This window comes from Muntiacus reevesi, chromosome 18 (assembly GCF_963930625.1).
Source record: "Muntiacus reevesi chromosome 18, mMunRee1.1, whole genome shotgun sequence".
Classification (NCBI taxonomy): domain Eukaryota; kingdom Metazoa; phylum Chordata; class Mammalia; order Artiodactyla; family Cervidae; genus Muntiacus; species Muntiacus reevesi.
The window spans coordinates 1894746-1918916 of record NC_089266.1 but is presented as its reverse complement, the minus strand read 5'-3'; the positions used below and the strand labels follow the sequence as shown (position 1 = coordinate 1918916).

At 43.3% G+C, this 24171-nt stretch overlaps 1 protein-coding gene across 3 annotated transcripts in view; it reads left to right on the top strand.

Moving 5' to 3' along the window:
- The window catches only part of ABCA6 (ATP binding cassette subfamily A member 6), a 61076-nt gene that overhangs the window by 15709 nt on the left and 21196 nt on the right, over positions 1-24171 (top strand). For all 3 annotated transcript variants that reach the window (XM_065908634.1, XM_065908632.1, XM_065908633.1), the window contains exons 8-23: positions 559-700; positions 1661-1846; positions 2126-2273; positions 3578-3746; positions 6114-6172; positions 9422-9532; positions 9940-10115; positions 10442-10561; positions 12308-12446; positions 13739-13829; positions 15156-15295; positions 16898-17014; positions 18491-18674; positions 19693-19859; positions 20564-20697; positions 22227-22364. In XM_065908634.1, coding sequence (XP_065764706.1) covers positions 559-700; positions 1661-1846; positions 2126-2273; positions 3578-3746; positions 6114-6172; positions 9422-9532; positions 9940-10115; positions 10442-10561; positions 12308-12446; positions 13739-13829; positions 15156-15295; positions 16898-17014; positions 18491-18674; positions 19693-19859; positions 20564-20697; positions 22227-22364 — 2221 coding nt within the window. The remainder of the gene's footprint in view (positions 1-558; positions 701-1660; positions 1847-2125; positions 2274-3577; positions 3747-6113; positions 6173-9421; positions 9533-9939; positions 10116-10441; positions 10562-12307; positions 12447-13738; positions 13830-15155; positions 15296-16897; positions 17015-18490; positions 18675-19692; positions 19860-20563; positions 20698-22226; positions 22365-24171) is intronic.

Below are 24171 nucleotides of genomic sequence, written 5' to 3'. Positions count from 1 at the left end.
TCAAACTCATGTCCATTGAGTCAGTGATGCCATCCAACCGTCTCATCCTCTGTCGTCCCCTGCTCCTCCTGCCCCCAATCCCTCCCAGCATCACGGTCTTTTCCAATGAGTCTGCTCTTCACATCAGGTGGCCAGAGTACTGGAGTTTCAGCTTCAGCATCAGTCCTTCCAATGAATATTCAGGACTAATTTTCTTTAGGATGGACTGGTTGGATCTCCTTGCTGTCCAAGGGACTCTCACGAGTCTTTGCCAACTCCACAGCTCAAAAGCATCAATTCTTCAGCATTCAGCCTTCTTTATGGTTCAACTCTCACATCCATATGTGACTACTGGAAAAACCATAGCTTTGGCTATACAGACCTTTGTTGGAAAAGTGATGCCCCTGCTCTTTAATATTCTGTCTAGGCTTGTCATAGCTTTTCTTCCAAGGAGCAAGGATCTGTTAATAGGTGGCAGGTACAAAGGTAGCCATTGTGTTACCCTTTAAGTATTTTTGTGAGTTTTGAATATTTCATAATGAAGTTAAAACAACTGATATATTGTTTGTCTTTCTTTAGGCTCTCCTGGGGTTTAATCTATGCTGCCTTCATGTTCGTTACTTCCATAATCATCACAGTCATCATAACATCTACTGAAATTATCATCCTGACGGGCTTCACGGTCATATTTACTCTATTTTTCTTGTATGGCTTATCCTTGGTAAGTTTGTATGTTTGTTACCATTGTCTCTGCTTTCGGCCTTGGTTATATGTAACAAGAATTAATGTCTGAGCAGGCTACTATAGCCACTTCTTTCATGTTGTGTGTGTGTGTGTTTGCTTGAGAAGTCTTTATGAGTATGAGAAAATGATGTAACCTAAATAAAATTGAAACTTTTTTTTTGCATAAAGGTCTGAATTAAATGATGCATCAAAAAGAAAAAAAATTGTTTTGACTCTAAAAAATACCTAAGATTTTTATAGACTGATGAGAATGTTCTTAAGGGCTGGACCCACCATTTTCCCCCAAAGATTCCCATCAGATGGTAGCTTTTGTTATCTCATCTCCTTGTAATACCCACCCTGGTCCGATCACCCATGTCACCCTCTCTTCCTTCTCTGAACAGGCTGCTCTGACTTCTTCCACCTTCCAGGCGGTTTTCTGCAAAACACAGTAGATGCTCTTTGTTAATATATTAATTTAGTTTCTTTCCCTCTTTCCAAGGCTGCAGTTTTATCCTTTTCTCAGCTCTTCCTGCAGGTTTTCCAAGTAGATAAGTGGTTAAGAACCCGCCTGCCAGTGCAGGAGACATGGGTTCCATCCCTGGGTTGGAAAGATCCCTTGGAGGACGGCATGGCAACCCACTCCAGTGTTCTTGCCTGGAGAATCCCATGGACAGAGGAGCCTAGCGGGTACAGTCCATGGGGCCACAAAGAGTCAGAACAGGACTTAGCTACCACACAGCAGCAACAGCTCTTCCTGCAGCCTTTCAAGCCCAGCATTTAAGTAGGCAAATAAAGATTCTCCTTACAAGGAGGCTGACAGAAGCATTGAGCATAATTATCCCTTAATGTTGCTCATCACTGTGTCTGTGATAAATATTTATGTTACGGTACAAAGGTCCTTATTTTGAGGTGGTACCACTGACCGTCGGTCTGTGTAATGTCTTGGCTTTTTCAGATCGCTTTGGCCTTCCTAATGGCTGTGCTGCTAAAGAAAACCATCCTCACCAGTTTGGTTGTGTTTCTGCTCACCCTCTTCTGGGGGGGTGTGGGGTTCACTGCGTTTTACCAACAGCTTCCCTCGCCTCTGAAGTGGATTTTCAGCATCTGTAGCCCCTTTGCCTTCACGGCTGGAATTAACCAGGTGAGATCAGAGTTAATCCTAACATTGTCATCATTTCTAAGAACCTGGAGAAGACTCTCTTGAAAAAGAATTACAGCTTAAAATTTCCATTATTAAAACATTATATTTTTAAAAATCAGTGTTCCCTTCTAATATTGCTTTGATTGCTGTAAAATAAAAAGTTTCCCTAAGAGCTTCACTATGAGGATTTCTTAGAAAAACTTCTTAATAAAGTGGTAGTTCTTGCTGCTACACTGAATTATTTTCAAGTATTTATTATTATTTTTGTCTGAATCTTAGATTATCCACCTGGATTATACTATGAATGGTGTCATTTTTCCTGACACTTCTGGAGACTCATATATAATGATAGCAACTTTTTCCATATTGACTTTCGATGCCCTTTTATACTTGGTGTTGGCGTTATACTTTGACAAAATCCTACCCTGTAAGTAATTGCAGTTTTTTCCTATCTCTGCTGGTACTGATCACAGTGAAGATGCTTTTCTTAAAGTTATATATTTTAAGAAATAAGGAATGACAAGCATTTCGCATCACAGACTGAATGATTTCTTTTTCTCTGCTTCATAGCTGTAATGGTCTAAAGGGATTGCTACCTAAAAATAATTATTCTTCTGAATGTGATATAGTGATACACATTATCAATATGAAATGATGGTCATTTTAATGCACATTATAATTATATTTTAAATAATGTTACATTTTTCAAAGATCACTAAAAGTGTTTTCAAAGAATGATATTAAGGGTTTATATCAGGACAGGTGAAAATAAATTAGTTCTTAAGATGGTTTTGGTTAGCATAGGGACATTGCATAGTGAAAGTGCCTCCTAAACTTTGTCATATATTGCTCACATTTATAGAAATGATCCCCTGGAGGAGGGCATGGCACCCCACTCCAGTATTCTTGCCTGGAAAATCCCATGGATGGAGGAACCTGGCAGGCTACAGTCCATGGAGTTGCAAAGAGTCAGACACTGAGTGACTTCACTTTATTACCCAATTAGAGTTTATCTTGAAAACAACTAAAAATTTCACATAAGTCTAGAATTCCTACAGACATACTAGAATCAGCATGCTTTTTTCCCTTGCAGAATCCTATTTATATATTTTATTTTTTATGTTTCTTCCACTTTGACTGGATTTAAATTTGTTCTTTATATTGCTGTGTATTTATTTGTATGTATGTGTGTCTCTTTATCACTTCTGGTTAATATCTGAAGACCGTTAGTAACAAATGTTATTCAATTTTTTAAAATCTAGAGAATGACCATATGTTCATCCTGAACAAATTAATTTCTCCAAGTACTTTTCATTCATGTACCACATAGATTTCAGTATTTTGCTCAATTATACTGTTGAATCACATGATTTCTTAAGTTCACAAACATATTTAAAATTATTTTTATATGCCATGTTAAGGCTTTTCTCTCAATATGTGATTTAATCATTATTCTAAACAACTTTTAGGAAGCACTTTATTCAAGTCTTTAATTTATATCTCATCAAGGTTTCTATTATATTGTTTACCTTTCATAATAATATGTTGTTTCTTTTTCATTTTCATTGTTTCCTTCACTCTCAATATTTCTTCTCTATAATAGGGAGTTAGAAAGCAATTTAGTTATGATGCTTAAAAGTCCGAGACTTTCTGCACTGTTCTAAAGAAGGTTTATGTGCTCATTGTTTTCATGGTGCTGAACAAATGTTTTATCATCTCTTGATTAATTAGATGGAAATGAGTCCCATTATTCGCCATTATTTTTCCTGAACTCATCATCTTGTTTCCAATACCGGAGGACTGGTAGTCATGTCGCTGAGATAGACGCGGACCCTGAGCCCCTCTCCGATGATTACTGTGAGCCCATGGCTCCAGAATTCCACGGGAGAGAAGCCATCAGGTAGTCACACGTATCCTGATACCTGGGTGCGAGGAAATGAGTTTATTTAAAAAGTTTATTAAGTGTAGCTGGTTTATAGTGTCCTATTGATTTCTGCTGCTCAGTCAGGCGGTTCATTTATATATCCTTGTCCATGGCGGTTTATCACAGGATCCTGAATCGAGTGCCCCGTTCTGCATAGTAGGACCTTGCTGTTTATCCCTTCTGTTTGTGGTAGTTTGCCTCTGCTAACCGCAAACTCCCAGCCCTTCCCACCCCTCCTCCTCGGCAGCCACCGTCTGCTTCTGTCTGTGAGTCTGTCCCTGTTTGTGGGTCTGTTCACTTGGGTCATGTGTGAGGTTCCCCACGTAAGTGACGCCATGTGGTGTTTGTCTTTCTGCCTTACTACACACAGCCTGATTATCGCTAGCTGCATCCCTGCTGCTGCAGATGGCAGGCATTCCATTCTCTCTCAGGGACAAGTAATGTCCACGTGAACATACCACAGCTTCACCCACGCATCCGTCGATGCACACTGAGGTGTTTCCATGGCTGGCCCGTTGTAAACAGTGCTGCTCTGAACACGGATGCATGTATCCTTTTGGATTAGGGTTTTCTCTGGATATATGCCCAGGAATGGGATTACTGTGTCATATGGCGACTTTGTTTTTAGTTTATTGAGGAATCTCCGTACTGTATAGGGCTTCCCTGGTGGCTCAGACGGTAGAGTCTGCCTGCAAATGTGGGAGACCTGGGTTCAGTCCCTGGGTGGGAAGATCCCCTGGAGAAGGAAATGGCAACCCACTCCAGTATTCTTGCCTGGAGAATCCCATGGACAGAGGAGCCTGGCGGGCTACAGTCCATGGGGTCGCAAAGAATCAGACACGACTGAGCGACATCACTTTCACTTCCCATACTGTTTTCCATAGTGGCCAAAATAAATGAAATATTAACCAATGGCAGTGGGTGAACCTGAAGCAGAATATTAAAGAGCAGGTTTGTAAACGTCGCTTTGAGCTCCTCCACTATCATCACCTACAGTGTCTCCTACGATCGTGAGAGTCCCGTCTGCTCAGCCCCGTGCAGTGTGGCCGCCTCACCCTCTGTCTAGTCTCCCCCGGCTTCTGTCCACCCTGGCCTCTGTGTTTCTGCTGGTCTTAGGATCTCTGAATCCTTTTCTCTGTACTTTTGACCAGCTTCTACTTTCAAATGGAAGAAGTAAGAAATTTGGAACCAGCGTGTCTGCTCCAAACATTGTGCTTTGTCATCTTGAAATCCAAAAACAACCAGGCTCTCCCAAGTGGAAGTTTATGTATTAAAATAAAATGCTGAAGTCCCTTGCCCTTGGGGTCCCACTATACCCAGAAAGGCAGAAATAAAGTATCCTCTTGGATTCAGCAGCTTTGACGCCTTTTCTTTTAAATCTCCAGGCTCTTTGCTCTACCCTGCCACCGCCAGCATCCTGGTTGATAAATGTCCTTCCCTTTATTCTCATTCAGGGTCAGAAAGGAGGGTGAAGCTTCCCTTTGAACTCGAAGATGCATTGTATGTGGTCTTATGTGGTCCTGACATGGCTCATTTGTCTGAACTTGATTCTTGCTTTGCCCTGTATCTGTCTCCTTTGAAATTTTAGTGTGTGTTCAAGCTTGGTGATCACGGATCTAGAAGTGTGTGTGTGTGTGTGTGTCTGTGTGTGTATTTGATGAAACAATCCCAGGTGACACAGTGCTAAAGAATCCACCTGCCAATGCAGGCGATAAAAGGGACGCGGGTTTGATCCCTGGGTCGGGACGGTCCTCTGGAGGAGGAAATGGCAACGCATCCAGTATTCTCACCTGGAGAATTACATGGGCAGAGGAGCCTGGCAGGCTACGTCCATGAGGCTGCGAAGATCGGACACGACTGAGCACACACACACATTTATTTGGCTGCACTGGGTCTTGGTTCTGGCTTGCAGGATCTTCCTGACCTTCTTTGATGCATGTGGGATCTATTGCTGTGGCGCGTGAACCCTTGGATGCAGCTGTGGGATCTAGTTCACCGACCAGGGATCGAACCCAGGCCCCCTGCATTGGGAACCTGGAGTCTTACCCACTGGAACACCAGTGCACGCTCAGTTGCTAGGTCGCATCTGACTCTTTGCACTCCCGTGGACTGTGGCCCCCCAGGCTTCTCTCTCACCCTAACTATAACTTTCTAAAGGGGTTCTTTCATTGTCCCCCTCAGGGGAAGCATTTAGTCAGAAATAAGTCTTGGTCTTCCTGAGTAGACTGCTACGTCTTCTTTTTTCACATAAAGCTGGCTGCCTCTCTAACTCAAGTCATTCGTGATCTGCACAATTTTTACTTTTCTACTGGGTACCTAAGCACCCATTTTTTTTCATTTCAGAATCAGAAATGTTAAAAAAGTATATAAAGAAAAGACTGGAAAAGGGGAAGTATTGAAAGGTAAAGAAAAACTTTCATTGTTTCATTGACTTCTTAAAAAATGGAAAAAGTTCAGTGTAAAAAATTACAGATTATAGATAAGCAAAACAGAAAACAATACAAACAATCTACCTCCACTACCTAGAAATTCACCACGATTAAGAACTGGACATAAAAATCCTTCCAGATGTTTCATGGATCTACTTATCTATGAAAATGGAAGCATACACAGAAAAATGCCACTTCATTTTTAAAGATGACTTTGCTATTAGCAATATTTTATTGTATTTGCACTATAAGGAAAGAATGTCTAGACTTAAAATGGATAAATTTTTATACTAGTCAGGGAATAGTCAAGTTTATATGTATTGGCAAGATTAGCATAAGACGAGTGACACCTTTGTTGTTGTTGTTTGGTTGCTCAGTCGTGTCTGACTCTGTGTGACCCCACGGACTGCATCCCACCAGGCGCCTCTGTCCATGATGTTTCCCAGGCAAGAAGACTGGGGTGGGTTGCCGTTCCCTGCTCCGGGGCATCTTCCCGACTCAGGGATTGAAACTGGGTCTCCTGCACTGCAGGCAGATTCTTTCCTATCTGAGCCACAAGTCAGTAACAAAACCGTAGTTTATAATTTCTAGTGAACTGGCGTATTTGAAACTGAGTATTCTCACAAATATAGTTTTATATGACAAACGTTTAAGCAAGCATCAAAGTTAGTGGTGACATTTCATAGAGGACAGCTTGCTGTTATGGATGATTATTTTTAGGAGGAATGTATTTTTGAAGGGACAGAAGCCTTAACAGCTAAAAATGGAACAGCCGTCAACCCTCCCAAGGTTGCGAGTTCTCGGTCCACTTTGCTTAAGTTACGTTTATTTTCTAACAAATGCAGATCCCTTAGGTCAGTTTTACTTCTTCCTTTGAGAGTATGCCTTCCCTTTGAGAATTTAATGTACTTGTGTAAACGTGTTGGGTTTTTTCCTACTTGGTGAAAACTGTTATTATTTATATTCCCTTCTACATCTTTTAAAAATGTCTCCTTATATTATGCATTTAAGATGGATAAATGGAAAGACTCCCACATGTATTTCTTCCTGACAGTTGAAGTTTATTTTTATCCAATACCATCTAGACATGTGGTTTCTTTTTTAAATTATAGCCAAAGACACGTTAAAGTATTTTTAAATATCTTATTTCAATTTTCAGAGCCCAGTATGAACCACTTTTGCCCTCATCAGTATGTCTAAATGTTCCAACTTCTGCAAGGATTTGTTCTATTTTTTAAAGTAGCAGGACCTTAAAAAATTTTAAAGCCGCGAACATCCATAGGTGTAAAAATATATGAAACAAGCCACTGGAGTTGCTCTTCGGGAGGTAAAGATGGTAGCTGTCCCTCTTGTCTTTCTCCCCCAGAGGCAGCGGGTTCCTGCGCCCGCTGGGAACGCCTATGAAAGCATGCCCTTGAAGTAGCTTGTCAGCAGTGAAGGCAGGGAGGCCTGGCGTGCTGCAGTTCACGGGGTCGCAAGGAGGCGGACACGGCTTAGTGACTGAACAATAGCCGCAGTCTAATAGCTGAATAGTTAAATGGCGTTCCCTTCTGTGGATACCGTGGCTTACTTAACTCACATACTAGTGTATGAAATTCACTTTGTTTTCAGGTTTTTCATTATCCTTAAAACACTGTAGTGAACATTCTTGCTCAGTCTTTGTAAAACTAATAACTTCCTGAATAAAAATTTCTAGAAACAGAATTATTCAAATGGGTCCATAATTTTAAGATTCTTGGTTCATGTACCAAATCATTTCCTTCCAAGGTTATAAAAATTCATACTCCCACAAGCAGTTATGAACAACAAAAATAATAGTAGCAATGAATACTCAAGATTTATTGAGTACCTAGTGTGTGCTGAGAGCAGTGCCCAGTGACAAGCCTGGACTTTTTCCTTTAACCCATAAGATCCTCACTTCTCTTCCACTTTACATGTGAGAAAACTGAGGCTTCTGCTTCTTTTTTCAGATCATATGTATAATTTTCAGGATAACTAGCGTCACTTTTATCCTTGAAAACACTGATCTTTCCCCTTTAAAAACAGCAAGCATAAGATGTGTTAATGTGCTTCTTTAATTTTCTCAATAGTGTTTATTAATTAACTCATCTTTTTGACAGATTCGAAAGCTTGTTTCATTGATTTTAATTTCTTATCTTGACTTTGGTTCATTTTAGATTTCTTTCTGATTCTATTGGTCAGTGTATTCTGGACCAATAATATATTATTTTGTTAATTATATTTTCTCCACTGGTATAACTGTACTACTAATATTTTAATTATTATGGTTCTCAAATATATTTTAATATCTTGCAGCCAAGACTGATCTCTTACTATCCTGTAGATTTTCTTAATCATTCGAGTTTATTTTTCCAATGACCTTTAGAATCTTTTAGTCAAATTGCAAGTGAGGGTTTAATGGATTAGATTACAACAGGAAGAATTTTCTCTTATAATTATTTTTACTAGTATATTTAATAGTTGAGTAAACTGGCCTTATAAAGTTTTGTCTATCATTCAGATATAAAATAGATGAACTGAAATTTCGGTCCAGTCATTAAATTCAATATTATTAGGAAGCAGGTCACTTATTTTAATTGAAAGAATTTGATCATTTAGATATAATGTTTTACAAGATTCTAAAGAATTTCATCTTGCTCTGTTCAACAACTTTCTGTAATTAAGTTTGGATTTCACATGGTGGTAAAGCAAATAAAGAAAAAATAATATTTCAAGGAATTTTTAGTTAAATGATTTTTCTATTGACATGAAAACACAATACTTTTAACAAAAGAATAGAAAAATGGGGTTAGGGCGAAATACAGATTTTTAGTGAATGTGTTTTAAAAGATAATTAATTCCATGAAAAAGGTTTATGATTAAATATTTGAAAAGGCAGCCTATAAAAAAATAGAGAACAGCCAAAGTTTATAAATATATTTACATATTCATATGTGCAAATATGCACATGATGCAAGTGTATTATAATGTGGCTATTTGGAATTATGGTTGATTTTTATCTTAAGTGATTGTATTTATTTCTCAAATATTCTACAGTAAAGGTGTTATTTTAGCAACCAGGAAAATACTGAATATAATGTATTTTAAACTATTGAAATGCTTCAAATACACAATTAAAATAAATTGTCTTGTTCTGTTTTTAGAAACGACCCTATCTATTGCCCTCTTATTTTTAATGCTGATGTTTTATTCTGAAAATAGGCTTGTTCTTGGACATCTATGAAGGTCAGATCACAGCAATTCTGGGTCACAGTGGGGCTGGCAAATCGGCGTTGCTGAGCACCCTTAGTGGGTTGTCTGTTCCAACAGAAGGTGGGCAAAAGATACTTCCCAAAGGCAAGAGGCCCGATTGCAGAATGAGGCCATGTGTGTCTTATTTGTTTTCAGGTTTAAAGTTAACTGCTTAGAGGAAATAATGTTCGTTTATCTAAAGCTGTTTCCCAGAACTACACGATTTTATATATATGTTCTATTTCCCAAGTTTTCATGAAAATCCTGGTCCTCATTGCTGTGTGATATTTCAGGGGAGATATTGTGTATACACTAATCTCAACATCTATTTATGCTGAGAGTAGTTAGTGGTTGTTAATAAATTATAATGTCATCATTTTAGATAATAATTCTGAATATATGCCACTATTTTCCTAAATAAGATCTACAGACATTAATAAAATGTATTATCTCACCAATGTTAAATTATTTTTAACTTTTATTCTTAGGATCAGTTACCATCTATAATAAAAATCCTTCCGAAATGCAAGACTTGGAGGAAATCCGAAAGATAACTGGTGTTTGTCCTCAATTCAATGTTCAGTTTGACACGCTCACTGTGAAGGAAAACCTCAGGCTATTTGCAAAAATAAAAGGGATTCGGCCAAAGGACGTGGAACAAGAGGTACACGGGTGTGCTCAGATTCTCTGAACTGTGGAACATTTGCCAATTTAAACCAGTGATTCACTGCTCTGCCGTAAATGAAATGCAGGCAGTGAGGTCCTTTAAAATATATATATATATGTATATATATATATATATGGGCTTCCCTGGTGGCTCAGCTGGTAAAGAATCCACCTGCAATGTGGGAGACCTGGGTTTGATCCCTGGGTTGGGAAGATCCCTGGAGAAGGGAAAGGCTACCAATTCCATATACTGCTCTAATGGATGGTCCAAATGCCATAAAATGAATCATGTTGGATTTAAAGCTTTGTATATTTCTTGTCTAGGTGCAAAGAGTTTTACTGGAACTGGACATACAGAACATTCAGGATAATCTTGCTACACTTTTAAGTGAAGGTCAGAAAAGAAAGCTGACCATTGGGATTGCCCTTTTAGGAGATCCTCAAGTAAGTGAAATCATACATGAGGAGGATTGCAGAGTGAGCGTCAGGACGAGGTCCTGCTTGTGTGTGTGTGTGTGTGATAAAAGCATTTTACTGTACACACAGATGATTCCTCCTCCTCTTCCTCCTTCCTCCTCTTCCTCTCCTCCTTCTTGGAATATAACTGACCTACAACACTGTGTGACTTCCAGCTGCACAGCGTAGTGATTTAACATTTCTGTGCGTTACAAAAGGACCACCACGGTAAATCTAGCTACCGTCTGCCACTGTGCAAAGTAATTGAAGTATTATTGACTCTATTCCCCATGCCACACACTTTGACGGGGTTTATTTACTTTGTAACTGGAGGTTGCTGCCTCTTAATCTCCCTGGCCTGTTTCACTCATCCTCCCACCCGCCTCCCTTCCGGCAACCACGTGTTTCTTCTCTCTACCTGTGAGTTGGTTTCTGTTTTGCTCTGTTCGCTAGTTTGCTTTGATTTTTAGATTCCGCATGTAAATGAGATCATGCAGCATTTGTCTTTCTGGCTCTGATTTCTGCTGAGCATAGTGCCCTCTAGGTCTGTCTCTGTTGTCACAGATGCAAGTGTTTACTCTACGTTTGACTGACTGATAGTCCACTACATACATATCCCACGTCGTCTTTATCTGTTCATGGACGTTTAAGGGGCTTCCATATCTTGGCTACTATAAATAACACTGCAGTGAACGTAAGCATACCTGTGTCTTTTTGAATTAGTGTTTTGGATTTTTTTTTTTTAAATACAGGAGTAAAATTTCTGGATTGTATGGTAGTTCTATTTTTAATTTCAGCTTTTAAGGAAACCCCATACTGTTTTCCATAGTGACTGCACCAGTGTACATACATTCCCAGTAACAGTGCACAAGGGTCCTATTTTTCCCACATCCCTACCCATGTTTGTTACTCATTGTCTTTTGGATAATAGCCATTCGGACAGGTGTGAGTGATATCTCCTTGTGGTTTTCATGTGCCTTTTTTTCCCTGATGGTTCGTGATGTTGAGTAGCTCATGTGTCTGTTGGCTATAAATATGTCTTCTTTGAAAAATGTCTGTTCAGATCCCTTGACCATTTTGTAATCAGGTTATTTTTTATATATAGAATCATGTGAGTCCTTTGTATATTTTGGATGTTAACTCCTTATTGGTCAAATCATTTACAAGTATCTCCTCCCACTTGGTAGGCAGCCTTTTGGGTTTGTTGATAGTTTCCTTCCCTCTGCAAAAACTTTTTATTTTGTTTTTATAGTTATTTCAGTTATCTATTTTATCTTAGAATTTATTCTTATTTGTGTTTTAATTTTTGGCCACATCACATGGCCTGTGGGAGCTTGGTTCCCAGCCAGGGATCAAACCTGTGCCCCCTACATTGGAAACATGAATGCTTAACCACTGGACTGCCAGGGACGGCCCTGCAAAAGCTTTCGAGCTTGATGCAGTCCCATTCGTTTACTTTTGCTTTTGCTTCCCTTGCCTGAGGAGACATAACCAAAAAAATACTGCTAAGACCAATGTCAAAGAACGAAGCTCTTCTTTCACCCCTGAAAGGGGTCGAGTTTTCCTTATAACGTATCCAGAGGAGCATACTATGGGTAACCATGAGTGTTAGTCTGCTGGATACAAGTGGTGGACAGTCATCATTTGGCACGGTTTTTATTGATTCCCATGCTCTACTGTGGAGACAGTTAACAAGAACGAGAGAAACCGTGTATATGTCTTCATCCACTGCAGGTTTTGCTGTTAGATGAGCCGACTGCGGGACTGGATCCTTTCTCAAGACAAAGAATATGGAACTTCCTCCGGGAGCGCAAAGCAGACCGCGTGATCCTCCTGAGTACCAACCTGATGGATGAAGCGGACATCCTAGCTGGTAACTGTCACTTTTATCTCAGTTTGACGGTGAAGAATTTGGGAGACATTGATTCCCAGGGCAAGATTCCTGCTGTCTTTCCCTCAGTGATTGCACAGGAATCCAGGGGATGACTGCCATCTAGTCCCACTGTAGAACTCCTCACCAGCTCTGCATGTGCTGAACTGTGAGCGCTAATGAAAAACCGTGCTGGACTGTGTGCGCTAATGAAAAACCATGCTGACAGCTTTTCAGATCAGCTCTTGATTAATTTCAGCATCCCAATCTTCTTTCATGTCTATTTGGTTGAAAAATGTCCACTCATTTTTTATCATCCAGAATAGAAAATATGCTCAGGGAGTTTATTTATTTTTTTTTTTCAAGAAGTATCAGAAGCCACTGAATGCAGAAGTGGAATATAGAAGCTCACTATTTTCATTAATTTAAGTTTTTAACTTTTTATCTTCTATTGGAGTATAGTTGATGAGCAGTTTTGTAATAGTTCTAGTTGCACAGCAGAGAAATTCAGCTAAACAGTTCAGTTCAGTCGCTCAGTCGTGTCCAACTCTTTGCAACCCTGTGGACTGCAGCACGCCAGGCCTCCCTGCCCATCACCAACTCCTGGAGCTTACTCAGACTCATATCCATTGAGTCGGTGATGCCATCCAATGATCTCATCCTCTGTCATCCTCATCTCCTCCCGCCTTCAATCTTTCCAGCATCAGGGTCTTTTCTAATGAGTCAGCTCTTTGCATCAGGTGGCCAAAGTATTGGAGTTTCAGCTTCAGTATCAGTCCTTCCAATGAATAGTCAGGACTGATTTCCTTTAGGATGGACTGATTGGATCTCCCTGCAGTCCAAGAGACTCTTCAAGAGTCTTCTCCAATGCCACAGTTCAAAACATACATATTTATCCATTCTCCCATGCAGAAGCTCATTTTATTTACTTTTAACTTTATTTTGTACACAATAACACTTTTAAATTTTTTAAAACATTGAAATCATTTTGTGTTGGGGTATAGTTGATTAACAATGTTGCGATAGTTTCAGGTGAATAGCAGAGGGTCTCAGCCACAGGCATCCATGTATCCTTTCTACCCCAGATCCCACTCCCTTCCAGGCTGGCAGAAGCCCATTTTAAATGCATCCATTTTAGTGCATGTTTCATGTTTTTAAAAGCCCATGAGATGGAGTTAGGCCCCCACAGGACACTTCTTCTTTGGAAATCTGAGTCCTGGCACCCCCCCCCCAAGTTTTCCACACAGTGAAGCGATAACGACCCCATCTTCCCTCTCTCACTCCTTTCTGCTCAGATAGGAAAGTGATCCTGTCCAACGGGAAGCTGAAGTGTGTGGGCTCCTCTGTCTTTTTGAAGCGAAGATGGGGTCTCGGCTATCACCTAAGGTAAAGGACCTGGGGGTGGCCTGGCTCTGTAGATGCATCGTCAGTGATGGCCTGTCTCAAAGGTAGGCCGCTCCGAGAGAGACTGGGATCTCACGCTTCAGCTCGCTCATCTGGGATGGTCCATGTCTGCCACTTGCTCCTCTGTATTCTTGTCTCCTGCATCGTCACCAGCGCGGAGGATGGGGCAGATTTCACAGGGAGAAGCCCTGGCGGGCTAATGACCGCCCCCCGGACCCCCGTCCAGGCCAAGGCCATGGGTGGTCTGACCTCACAGACCCCCGTCCAGGCCGAGGCCATGGGTGGTCTAACCTCACAGACCCCGTCCAGGCTGAGGCAGTGTGTGGTCTGAGCTCATGGGCCCCCCGTCCAGGCTGAGGCCGTGGGTGGTCTGACCTCATGGATCCCCGTCCAGGCTGAGGCCGTGTGTGGTCTGACCTCATGGACCCCCGTCCAGACTGAGGCCGTGTGTGGTCTGACCTCATGGACCCGCGTCCAGGCTGAGGCCGTGTGTGGTCTGACCTCATGGACCCGCGTCCAGGCTGAGGCTGTGTGTGGTCTGACCTCATGGACCTGCGTCCAGGCTGAGGCCGTGTTTGGTCTGAGCTCATGGATCCCTGTCCAGGCTGAGGCCGTGTGTGGTCTGACCTCATGGATCCCCGTCCAGGCTGAGGCCTTGTGTGGTTCTGACCTCATGGACCCGCGTCCAGGCTGAGGCATTGGGTGATCTGACAGGCCTAGCCCTTTTCCTGCCCTGAATCTCCTCAGCTGACCCATGCACTACTCCAGTAGATGGCCATCCTTTCACAGGACAGGAAGTCAAGTCCTTCCAGAAGCTACCATCAACAGGGAGTAAGTCTGGAGACAAAGAGTGGAGGACTGTGTCTAACTAGCAAGTGTGTCCAGGCCAAACCAATACTTTTTGGAGAAAACCTTGATGATCAAACAAAACATGGGTGAAGGGCAGATTTCCCTAGTAGACACTAATTTTCTAACATCTGCACAGTATGGTAATAATTATTTTCCCTAAGAAATCTCTTCTGCCTAATGATCTTGCCTGCCTCTGTTTCTCTTCATACTTGATATATCATTTTAATTGCATTATTTATTTTTGTGTACTTGCAGTTGTTTTGAGCTGATACATCTCCTCTGTACAGATCCTAAGATTTTCCAAACTGATGACATGGTTGTTAATGTTATTATTTCCTCATTTGTTTGCTCCCTAAAACCAAGTAAAGTAATACACAAGAGCTAGAAATCCGATAAGAGCTGTTTTTGCGGCAGCGGCAGAGAAGACACAAATGAACTGTCTTTCCCTTTACATGTTAGTTTGTGCAGAAGTGAAATGTGTGATCCAGAGAAAATAACATCCCTCATCAATCACCACATCCCTGATGCTAAATTGAAAATGGAAAGCAAAGAAAAGCTTGTGTATACATTGCCTGCGGAAAGAACAAGTAAATTTCCAGGTAATTTAAGTATAAGTATGAGGGGGTGAGCTTGGGAACAAGTGTTCACACCGTTATTACAGCTTTCATATGTGATGGGTTTGGATTTCGTTTGGGGTCGGGTTTCTTAAGGAGCTGAAGCTGAGATGAGAACTTCCAAGTGGAGCTGTCCAACGGCTAAGTGTATAGTTGGTTATGGGATACAGGAATTCAGAGAGCAGAGTGAGAGCTGAATCTGGGAATCACTGATTCAGTGATTCGGGTTGAATCAATTGAACCTGGGTATTAGGTGGATTTAATGCAAGGGATTGGATTAATGAGAAGGTGACATAGGACTGAACCCTCAGGAGAGAGTGGAGGACGGGTCAGAGGGCAGTGGAAATCAGGAGCCCCCGGAGCAGTTGAAGGAGAAACAAGAGAGTCTGTTCTTATTAACTCAAGGGAGAAAATGTTTCTAGAAGGAGGGTGTAGTCAACGGCTTTGACTGTCACTAAATTTTAAAAAGAGAGAGACCAAGTTAAAAGAAAATGTATTCATTGAATTAAGAAGAAAATTGGAATCACTGATGCTTGAAAACAGTAGCTTCTGGGCGGGCGGTGGCAGGGGTATAAGGGTAGCATTTGGGTTTGTGTAGGTTATGTGTGAATAGGATGTGACTAATGAAAGAGAGCAAAAGAGACAAATCTTTGGAGTAGTGTATGCATTTGTGTGGGAGGAGGAGAGTTTTCCCTTGTTTTGCTGTTGCTTGTCGCATGCACGCACACACGTCTTTGTTCAATGGGTGACCTTACAGCATTTTGGCGTGTGATTTGGGGTGACCCAGTACTTGCAGAAGTCGATGATGCAGGAGAGAAAAGCAGGAGGTAATTCTAGGAGGTCCTCGAGAGTCCCAAAGGGGAAGGAGTTCAGACCCAAATCAAAGAGGCGATCTTGGGTGGGAGGAGCTGCAGACCACCCAGAAGGAGAGTCAGGAATGGAGGTAGAAGCACACAGTGATTTGTGGGGTGACGGTGATATGTGGGGTGATGGTGATTTGTGGGGTGATGGTGATTTGTGGGATGACAATGATTTGTGGGGTGACGGTGATATGTGGGGTGACAGTGATTTGTGGGGTGATGGTGCTATGTGGGGTGATGGTGATTTGTGGGGTGATGGTGATTTGTGGGGCAATGGTGATTTGTGGGGCGATGGATGATTTGTGGGGTGATGGTGATTTGTGGGGTGATGGTGATTTGTGGGGTTATGGTGATTTGTGGGATGATGCTGATTTGTGGGGTGATGGTGATATGTGGGGCAACGGTGATTTGTGGGGCGATGGTGATTTGTGGGGCAACAGTGATTTGTGGGGCATTGGTAGAAGGTGGTACTCTCTCTGCTCATCTTTCCTCAAAGAAGTTTGCAGGCGCATCATGAGCTATAGGCAGATGATGGATGCAGAGGGTTTGTGCACTGGGGGGAGGCCTCCCTCTTCAGGTAACAGAGGGAGTGCACCCGGGTGAAATTTTGCCTCCAAAGACGTGACCTACACAACATTCGGCATCATCGTTCAGATAGGTGTCCATTCACTAGACTTAGTTGTCAATGTGGTATTTCAGATGTTTCTGTCCCCTCCTGTTGCCTTAGACCTTTTCGGTGACCTTGATGAGGGTTGCAGCCCGGGTGTGATGAGTTATGAGGTTTCCACATCGACTCTGAATGAAGTCTTCATGAAACTGGAAGGGAACTCGACGGCTGAGCAAGGTACATCCATTCGTATATGTCACAGAAGACCAATTTCCAAATGGTCATGTGTCAGCTTAGAGGCTAGAGTGTCTTGTGTGTGGCTCTCAGCAAGGAGCGAGACACATTCCAGATCTGATAGTGCTGTTTGGGAAGGGCGGTCAACCTTTTCCTCATATCGTCACTAGGACTAAACCCAAGTCCCTTCTTGGCGCATCTCAGACTTCCCTTCGGAAGTGATTCACTTCCTCTTTTAGCTGCTGTCTCCTCTCCCAGAGAATCCCTGCTTGCTGGATGCTCTGAGGGTGTCAGAGGCTCTCCATCAGGGTCGTGAAGTCTGAGTAAATGTTTCTTGTCAAGACTGCCTTTACCTTGCTCATATGCAGACTGAGCCCTTAATGGGGAAAAGGATTCAATAATCTCCTAAGGTGTGTTTTGGTGGTGATGGTTTAGTCACTAAGTCATGTCCGACTCTTTGTGACCCCATGGACTTTATGTAGCCCGCCAGGCTCTTCTGTCCATGGGGTTTCCCAGGCAAGAATACTGAAATGGGTTGTCATTTCCTTCTCCAGGGGATCTTCCCAACCCAGGGATTGAACCCTGGGTTCAATCAATGGATCTCTCACATTGACAAACAGATTCCTTACCTCTGAGCCACCAGGGAAGCCCAGCATGTGTTTTAATGGATGATGGTTAAAAAAAGCTGTCATTTTGCAACCTTTATGGCAGACACTTTGATCGACGTGTGTCTGTATTGCAATTACCTTCCTATGTTAACCTTTATGGGCTTTCCAGGTGGCTCAGTGGTAAAGAATCCTCCTGCAATGCAGGATGTGTGGGTTCAGTCCTGGTCCAGAAGATCCCCTGGAGAAGAGACTGGCAACCCGCTCCAGTATTCTTGCCCGGGAAATCCCATGGACAGAGGAGCCTGGCGGGCTACAGTCCACGGAGTTGCAAAGAGTCAGACACGACTGAGTGACTAACAAACAAAATAACCTTTGTAACAAACACCATGGGCACGTTTTTACACCTGAGGAAATCAGGCCGAACAGCAGTTAAATGATTTGTCCCAAATCATGCTGCTTGTATGTCATGTATCTTGGGGATCAGATACAGATCTGGTGGTTTCGGATCTGACAATTTTTCCACATAGAATTTTAAGTAGACATGTAGGCATCCATGATTGGGTGTTCCTGTGGAAGAAATTTCTTGAAATCCCTCAGAATATTGTCACATTTGGGCCCTTCTCTGTCTTTTCAAAGACAGGGCGTACTGTGATCATCTTTCCTGAGTTCCACGTTTGGTATGAATTCACCATATTTTCCCCACTGCGTTTATTGAATGCAGGCATCACGCACATAATTTGTTTCCGACCTTCTTTGCTTTGTAACCACAAACATTCTAAAACAATGTGTAATATTGTTACAAAGAGAAAGCTGTGATGCCCATGATGCTGTTAGTAAAGTGTGTGTATTCTGTGTGTGTGCGTGTGTATAGATTTTGAACAAGCAGAGATGAGCAGGGACACGGAACGGCTACATGAAATGGATCCACCTTGCCCTTCTCCCCCCGAGATGCAGAAGGCTGTGAGCGTTGCGGGCCTGTGGAGGCTGCAGTTCTGGGCGATGGCACGGCTCCGCTTCTTACAGTTAAGACGAGGAAAGAAAGGGCTTCTGACCCTGTGAGTATCAGGGCATGCTGCTTCTTAGACAGTGAGTGTCCTGAGCAGGTTAAACTGGAGTGAATCTGAAACTAGAATACGGTGAAATACCACTCAGCCATAAAAAACTAAATAATGTCATTTACAGCAACAGATAAACCTAGGGATTGTTGTAGTGGGGGAAGAAAGTGAAAGACAAATATACCATATTGTGTACATGTGGAACCTTCTAAAAAGGTACAAATGAACTTACTTACAAAGCAGAAGCAGAGTCACAGAAGTAGGAAACAGGCTTATAGTTGGCAAAGCAGGAAGGCTGGAGGCGGCGGGTAAACGGGAGCTTCGGAGGGACACGCACTCACTGCTACGTAGAAAGTAGGGACTAGTGAGGACTCCTGTGCGGCACAGGGCCCCACTCTGTAACGGCCTTTGTTGGAAAAGGACTTTTAAAAGAACAAACATTGTTATTGTGGATCTAAAAAAGACAAAAGCGGACAAGCAAACAAAAAACTTGGAACACAGTCCCCCACCCCCACCCCCCACCGGCAGCATTCCTGCCAGAGGAGGAATAAATGTAGTGTTTGATTGTACCAACAGTGGGAACACCGGATGTTAGGGCTTGAGCAGCCTTCTGCACACGTCTGTTTAATTTTCATAGTTTAGCCTGTGTTTATGTCACACTGCTAGACTTCCCTGGGGGTTCAGCAGTTAGAACCCGCATGCCAATGCAACAGACACGGGTTCAGTCCCTGGGTTAGAAAGATCCCCTGGAGGAAGGCATGGCACCCCACTCCAGTACTCTTGCCTGGAGAATCCCATGGACAGAGGAGTCTGGTGGCTACAGTCCGTGGGGTCACAGAGAGTCAGATACGACTTAGGACTGAGCATGCGCCCACGCATGGCATGTGAAGGTGTGATTTTCAAAATTTTAGCACCAATTAGAGATGGCACTCAACAAATACTTGTGAAACATCTGGCTGAATAAATAACACTGTTCTGTCACAGTGGCATTCATGTGGTAATATTTCTTTATTGATAGACTGTTCGTGTTTGGAATTGCTATGTTCCCTTTGATTGTGGAAAGCATACTCTACGCGGTGGTGAATGAAACCTCTGACTGGGAGTTTACGCCTGAGTTGTATTTCCTGTCTCCAGGACGGCTTCCCCAGGACCCCCGTACCAGCCTACTGATCATCAACAACACGGGTAAACAGAGAAACAAAATTTAAATCCAGAAAAAAGTGATTTTTATTGTTAAATAGCACAGATGGGGGAAGCAAATTACGAGAGTAAAATGTGTATTTTAAACCTCACTTGTGGAAAAGAACCTGCGAGGGGCGATGCATGTCTGTGTGACTTTGGAGCTGCTGGGACAGCCAGAAGGAGCCTGAGTCCCCGTGTAACCCATCCGACCCGTCAGCTGCCCACCTGACGATCCTCAGCTCTTCTGTGGGATGGAGACGGACTTCTGCACTCACAGAACCACTCTGTCCTCAGTCTCTGCGTCACAGCAGCCTAACCTACACCATAAACGTTATACATGCCACTTGATAATGTGAAGACGGCATCTTTATACCCTATGCCCCTCCAACAAAATCTAGGAAGATTCTTTATGACCGATTAGAACCCATGATCTTGTTACCCTAAATGATGGGCGATTGGTTTTCCCTAACTGCTTATTTCAGGCTTCTTCGGTGGTTCAGTTGTAAAGCATAAGATTTGATAACAGAAGATAGTGGAAAGGCTTCTCTTTTATGGGCCAGTATTATTATTATTTTGATGCCCACAGAGACATGCCTTTGCATGGTATTCTATAAATCTTGATTTTAAATTGTGTGTCTGGTTTATTTTTAAAAATTGTCACACATGTTCTTACTTTCTATGGCCTTCTTTTCTGGATTTCATGCTAGAATCAGATATTGAAGATTTTATACAGTCACTGAAGCATCAAAATATACTTTTGGAGGTAGATGACTTTGAAAATAGAAATGGCACTGAAGATCCCTCTTACAATGGGGCCATCATCGTTTCTGGTAAACGAAAGGTATGCTTGCCACTTGCCTCTTGTGTTTGCTTTTATGAAAAAAATTAAAATGCTACATTTTAACTGATTTAAACACTGTGAAAAGTCAACCAAGTATATAGTGAAGACTCAAAAACATGTGGGGTTATCATTGAATTAACCGTGACATTTAAATAAATTGTAAAACATTTTTATCTTAAATTATGAATTAGAAGATTTTTTACATTTGAAGGTACCTAGATATCATAGCATTATTCAGACTCAATAAAATATTAGACCTTCTGAGTACCAACCCCTATAATTATGAATTTAAGAAACCCCATTTAATGATGAACTACCCAAGTGATATTTTTATATATTGAGAAAATACATTAAATACTATAATAATCACATGGAATCTATGGGAGGAAAGTGCTCTCAGTTTATTATTTAATATGTTTCAATTTGGATAAAAGAGTGCAAGTAATAGAGATCCTTTCACAGGAATAAGACTGTTGAAAATACATCCCAATCTTAAGTAAAACGCTGAGTTTACATCCCAGTGGAAAGCTGGGGCCAGATTCAGTGAAGCTACCTGTTTCTTTCTTGCTCCAAGGGGAACAAAAGCAGAGCAAAGGCACTGATTTGTGTCCCCGAATCTGCCTACAGTAGGCGCTTAGTAAGATGTGTAATCCCAGTGCCAGCTTGTGGAAACTCTGTCGCTTGTCAGTTGCTTTATTTGCTCCTGATCTCAGGTACTTACTGTGTGAACGGTTGGTGATACTGAACGGTGCGTGAACAGTTGCAGAATTTTGTGTCTCTTTGGCTGTGCTGGGTCTCCGCGGCTGTGCGCGGATTTTTCTCTAGGTGCAGCGAGGGGGTCTCTCTCCAGAGTTGGTTCCGTTGCTGGGACCCCGGGCTCCAGGCGCGTGAGCTCAGTAGCTGCGGCTGCCGGACTCCGCAGCGCAGGAACAATAGTAGCGGGCTCAGCTGTTCCGTGGAATGTGGGATCTTCCCGGACCAGAGATCGAACCTGTCTCCTGCATGGGCGGGCAGATTCTAAAGAGTCCACTGAGCTCCCAGAGAAGCCTGCATGAGGATCTTTACAAACATGAAGAACATAAAGGCGGTCTCAGGAAGTGTGAAAACGCTTCATTGGCAGTGTAATCCCACTCTTGCCTCCTACGCAGAAGATCAGGGTTCCTTTGCTTGCTTTCTGTAAGCTTACTGTCCCCTTGTCAGGACCTCTGAAATCCTGGTCGATAACACTTCCTCGTAAGCAAAACGAGGACAAATGATTTCAAATCAGTAATGCTGATAAAAATGCATGCGGCCGGCTGTCCTGTCCGCTCCACCAGAAGCTGATGCGCATGATCTCATTTAGGCTGTACCCCAGCCCACTCGCTGTCCCCCCAGCACAAGACAAGGGTGACACTCAGAAAGGCCAGTTCGCTCAGAGGCGGTCATACTGCTAGATGCGCCGCTGCTAAGCTCTTAGGGGCAAAGCCTGTTTCTCCTTCTTCAGTGGCGCAGAGTCAGCCTCACGTTGTTTGTCTTTGTTTGATCGGCAGGACTATCGGTTCTCGGTCGTGTGCAACACCAAGAGACTGCACTGTTTTCCTGTCCTGGTGAGCGTCGTCAGCAGCGGGCTGCTCCGGATGTTCGGTCAGGCACAGCGTATTCACACCGAGAGAAGCGCATACCCTTTGGTAAGCGCTGGGTTTGCTTGCTTACCTTCTTCAGCTGTTGAGTGAGTGCTCTGGGTCCTCTGGATCGTCAGTCATAAGAACCATTTCGTCTTAATTTTTCAATCAGGCTATACTATAGCAACATATGATTTTTTCCTAAGTTATTACTAAAGAATTTGCATGAGGGGATATTTTTAAGTATTCTGTCATAGTCTTCTAGGGAATCTTCTGAAAAAATACAAGCCTGACTGCAGAAGTGTCTTGGAGACAGAGAGTGAGTGAGTGAGTGAGTGTGTGTGTGTGTGTGTGTGTGTGTGTGTGTGTGTGTGTGTGTACAATGGGGTGGAAGTCGGGAGCCCTGTAACCCAGCTTTAGAGTCTTGTAAAGCCGGTATCACTCGGTGGTGGACCCTTCATTGACTCCACAGGTAGCGGATTGACTGCAATGAAGGAGAATCTGCCAGCTCTTGGGCCATCTTCCTTCGGATCCGTCCCTTCACTCACCCATCATTGCTCTGCATTGCGAGGGTGTCTGATACCCAGAGCCACATTCTCAGGGGTCTTTGTCAGCCGGCTCTAGCCTGGATTTAGACAACAGGAAGCAGGGATCGGAGCCAGGAGGGCAGAAAGGCCACACACCGTGGGCTCTGATCACATCCCCTCCCCTTCGCCTTCTAACCCGGAAGGGACAACGGCTTCCTCCCCTCTTCCCACCCACGTAACCCTTGTGTGATTGACTTCCCTCTGTTTTAAGTACTGAGGGTTTTGAAGACTTTTTGGTTAGACCCCGACTGGTGCCCTAGAGGGATCTCCCGAAACGGACCCTGACTGTCCCAAACCAGGAGGTTGGGAGAGCAAGCACCGCGGTTGGAAGCAGAGCCGTCAGAAGCAGGCTGCCCGGTCTGTGACAGAGGGCTGTGCCCACTCTGGGCCTTCACTGCCTTGGGGGTGCTGGGTGAACACACGGGGCACGCGGAGCTGACTCGGAGCCGCCGCTGGCCTGAGAGCAGGGCGGCGGCCGGACCACGGGGTCTGAAGGGACCCTGCAGACAGGGGGCCGCTGGGTGGACCGAGGGGGCTGCAGCCCCTCTGGGTCGTTGAGTTTCCTCATTTTATTGCTTGTTTGTTCAGGACCAAAATGGACCAAGGCCCCATGGTTATTCTCTTAGACATCCCCAGAGGTGCATACTTTTCTCCTTTCAGCCATTCTCAGAAAGACAGTGAAGTGCTCTCCCATCTGCTGAAACATTAGAATTTGTAGATGTAGCTTCCAAAGCCTGAAGGAAAGTTTGAGAATGATCTTGAGACAGGCTACTGCCCTGGCCTCCCGTAATTAATCCCGGACGCAGCCCCGTGTCTGTGTGTGCTAAGTCACTCAGTTGTATCTGACTCTTTGTGACCCCAAGGACTGTAGCCCGACAGGCTCCTCTGTCCATGGGATTCTCCAGGCCAGAAGACTGGAGTGGGCTGCTATGCCCTCCTCCAGGGGAGCTTCCCGACCCAGGGACCAAACTCACACCTCTTACGTCTCCTGCACGGCAGGCGGGTTCTTTACCATGGTGCCACCTGGGAAGCCCCAGCCGTGAGCCTAAGGCCGGACTGAGACACCAATCTGGGGGACGTGAGTTCAGGTTTCTCTCTTTGACAGTGGGCTTATTGCAGCGAGTTTTCCTTTTAAATCTGTGCTTCAGAAGCTCCCACTCAGCTACCAGTATCCTCACCTCTTCATCAATAGGTTTACTGAGGAAGATGGTTGCTCCAGGCCTGAATTATCTACTTCTCTCGTAGTTCCTTGATTATTATTTTTTGTATTGTGGTTTAAAAAAAAA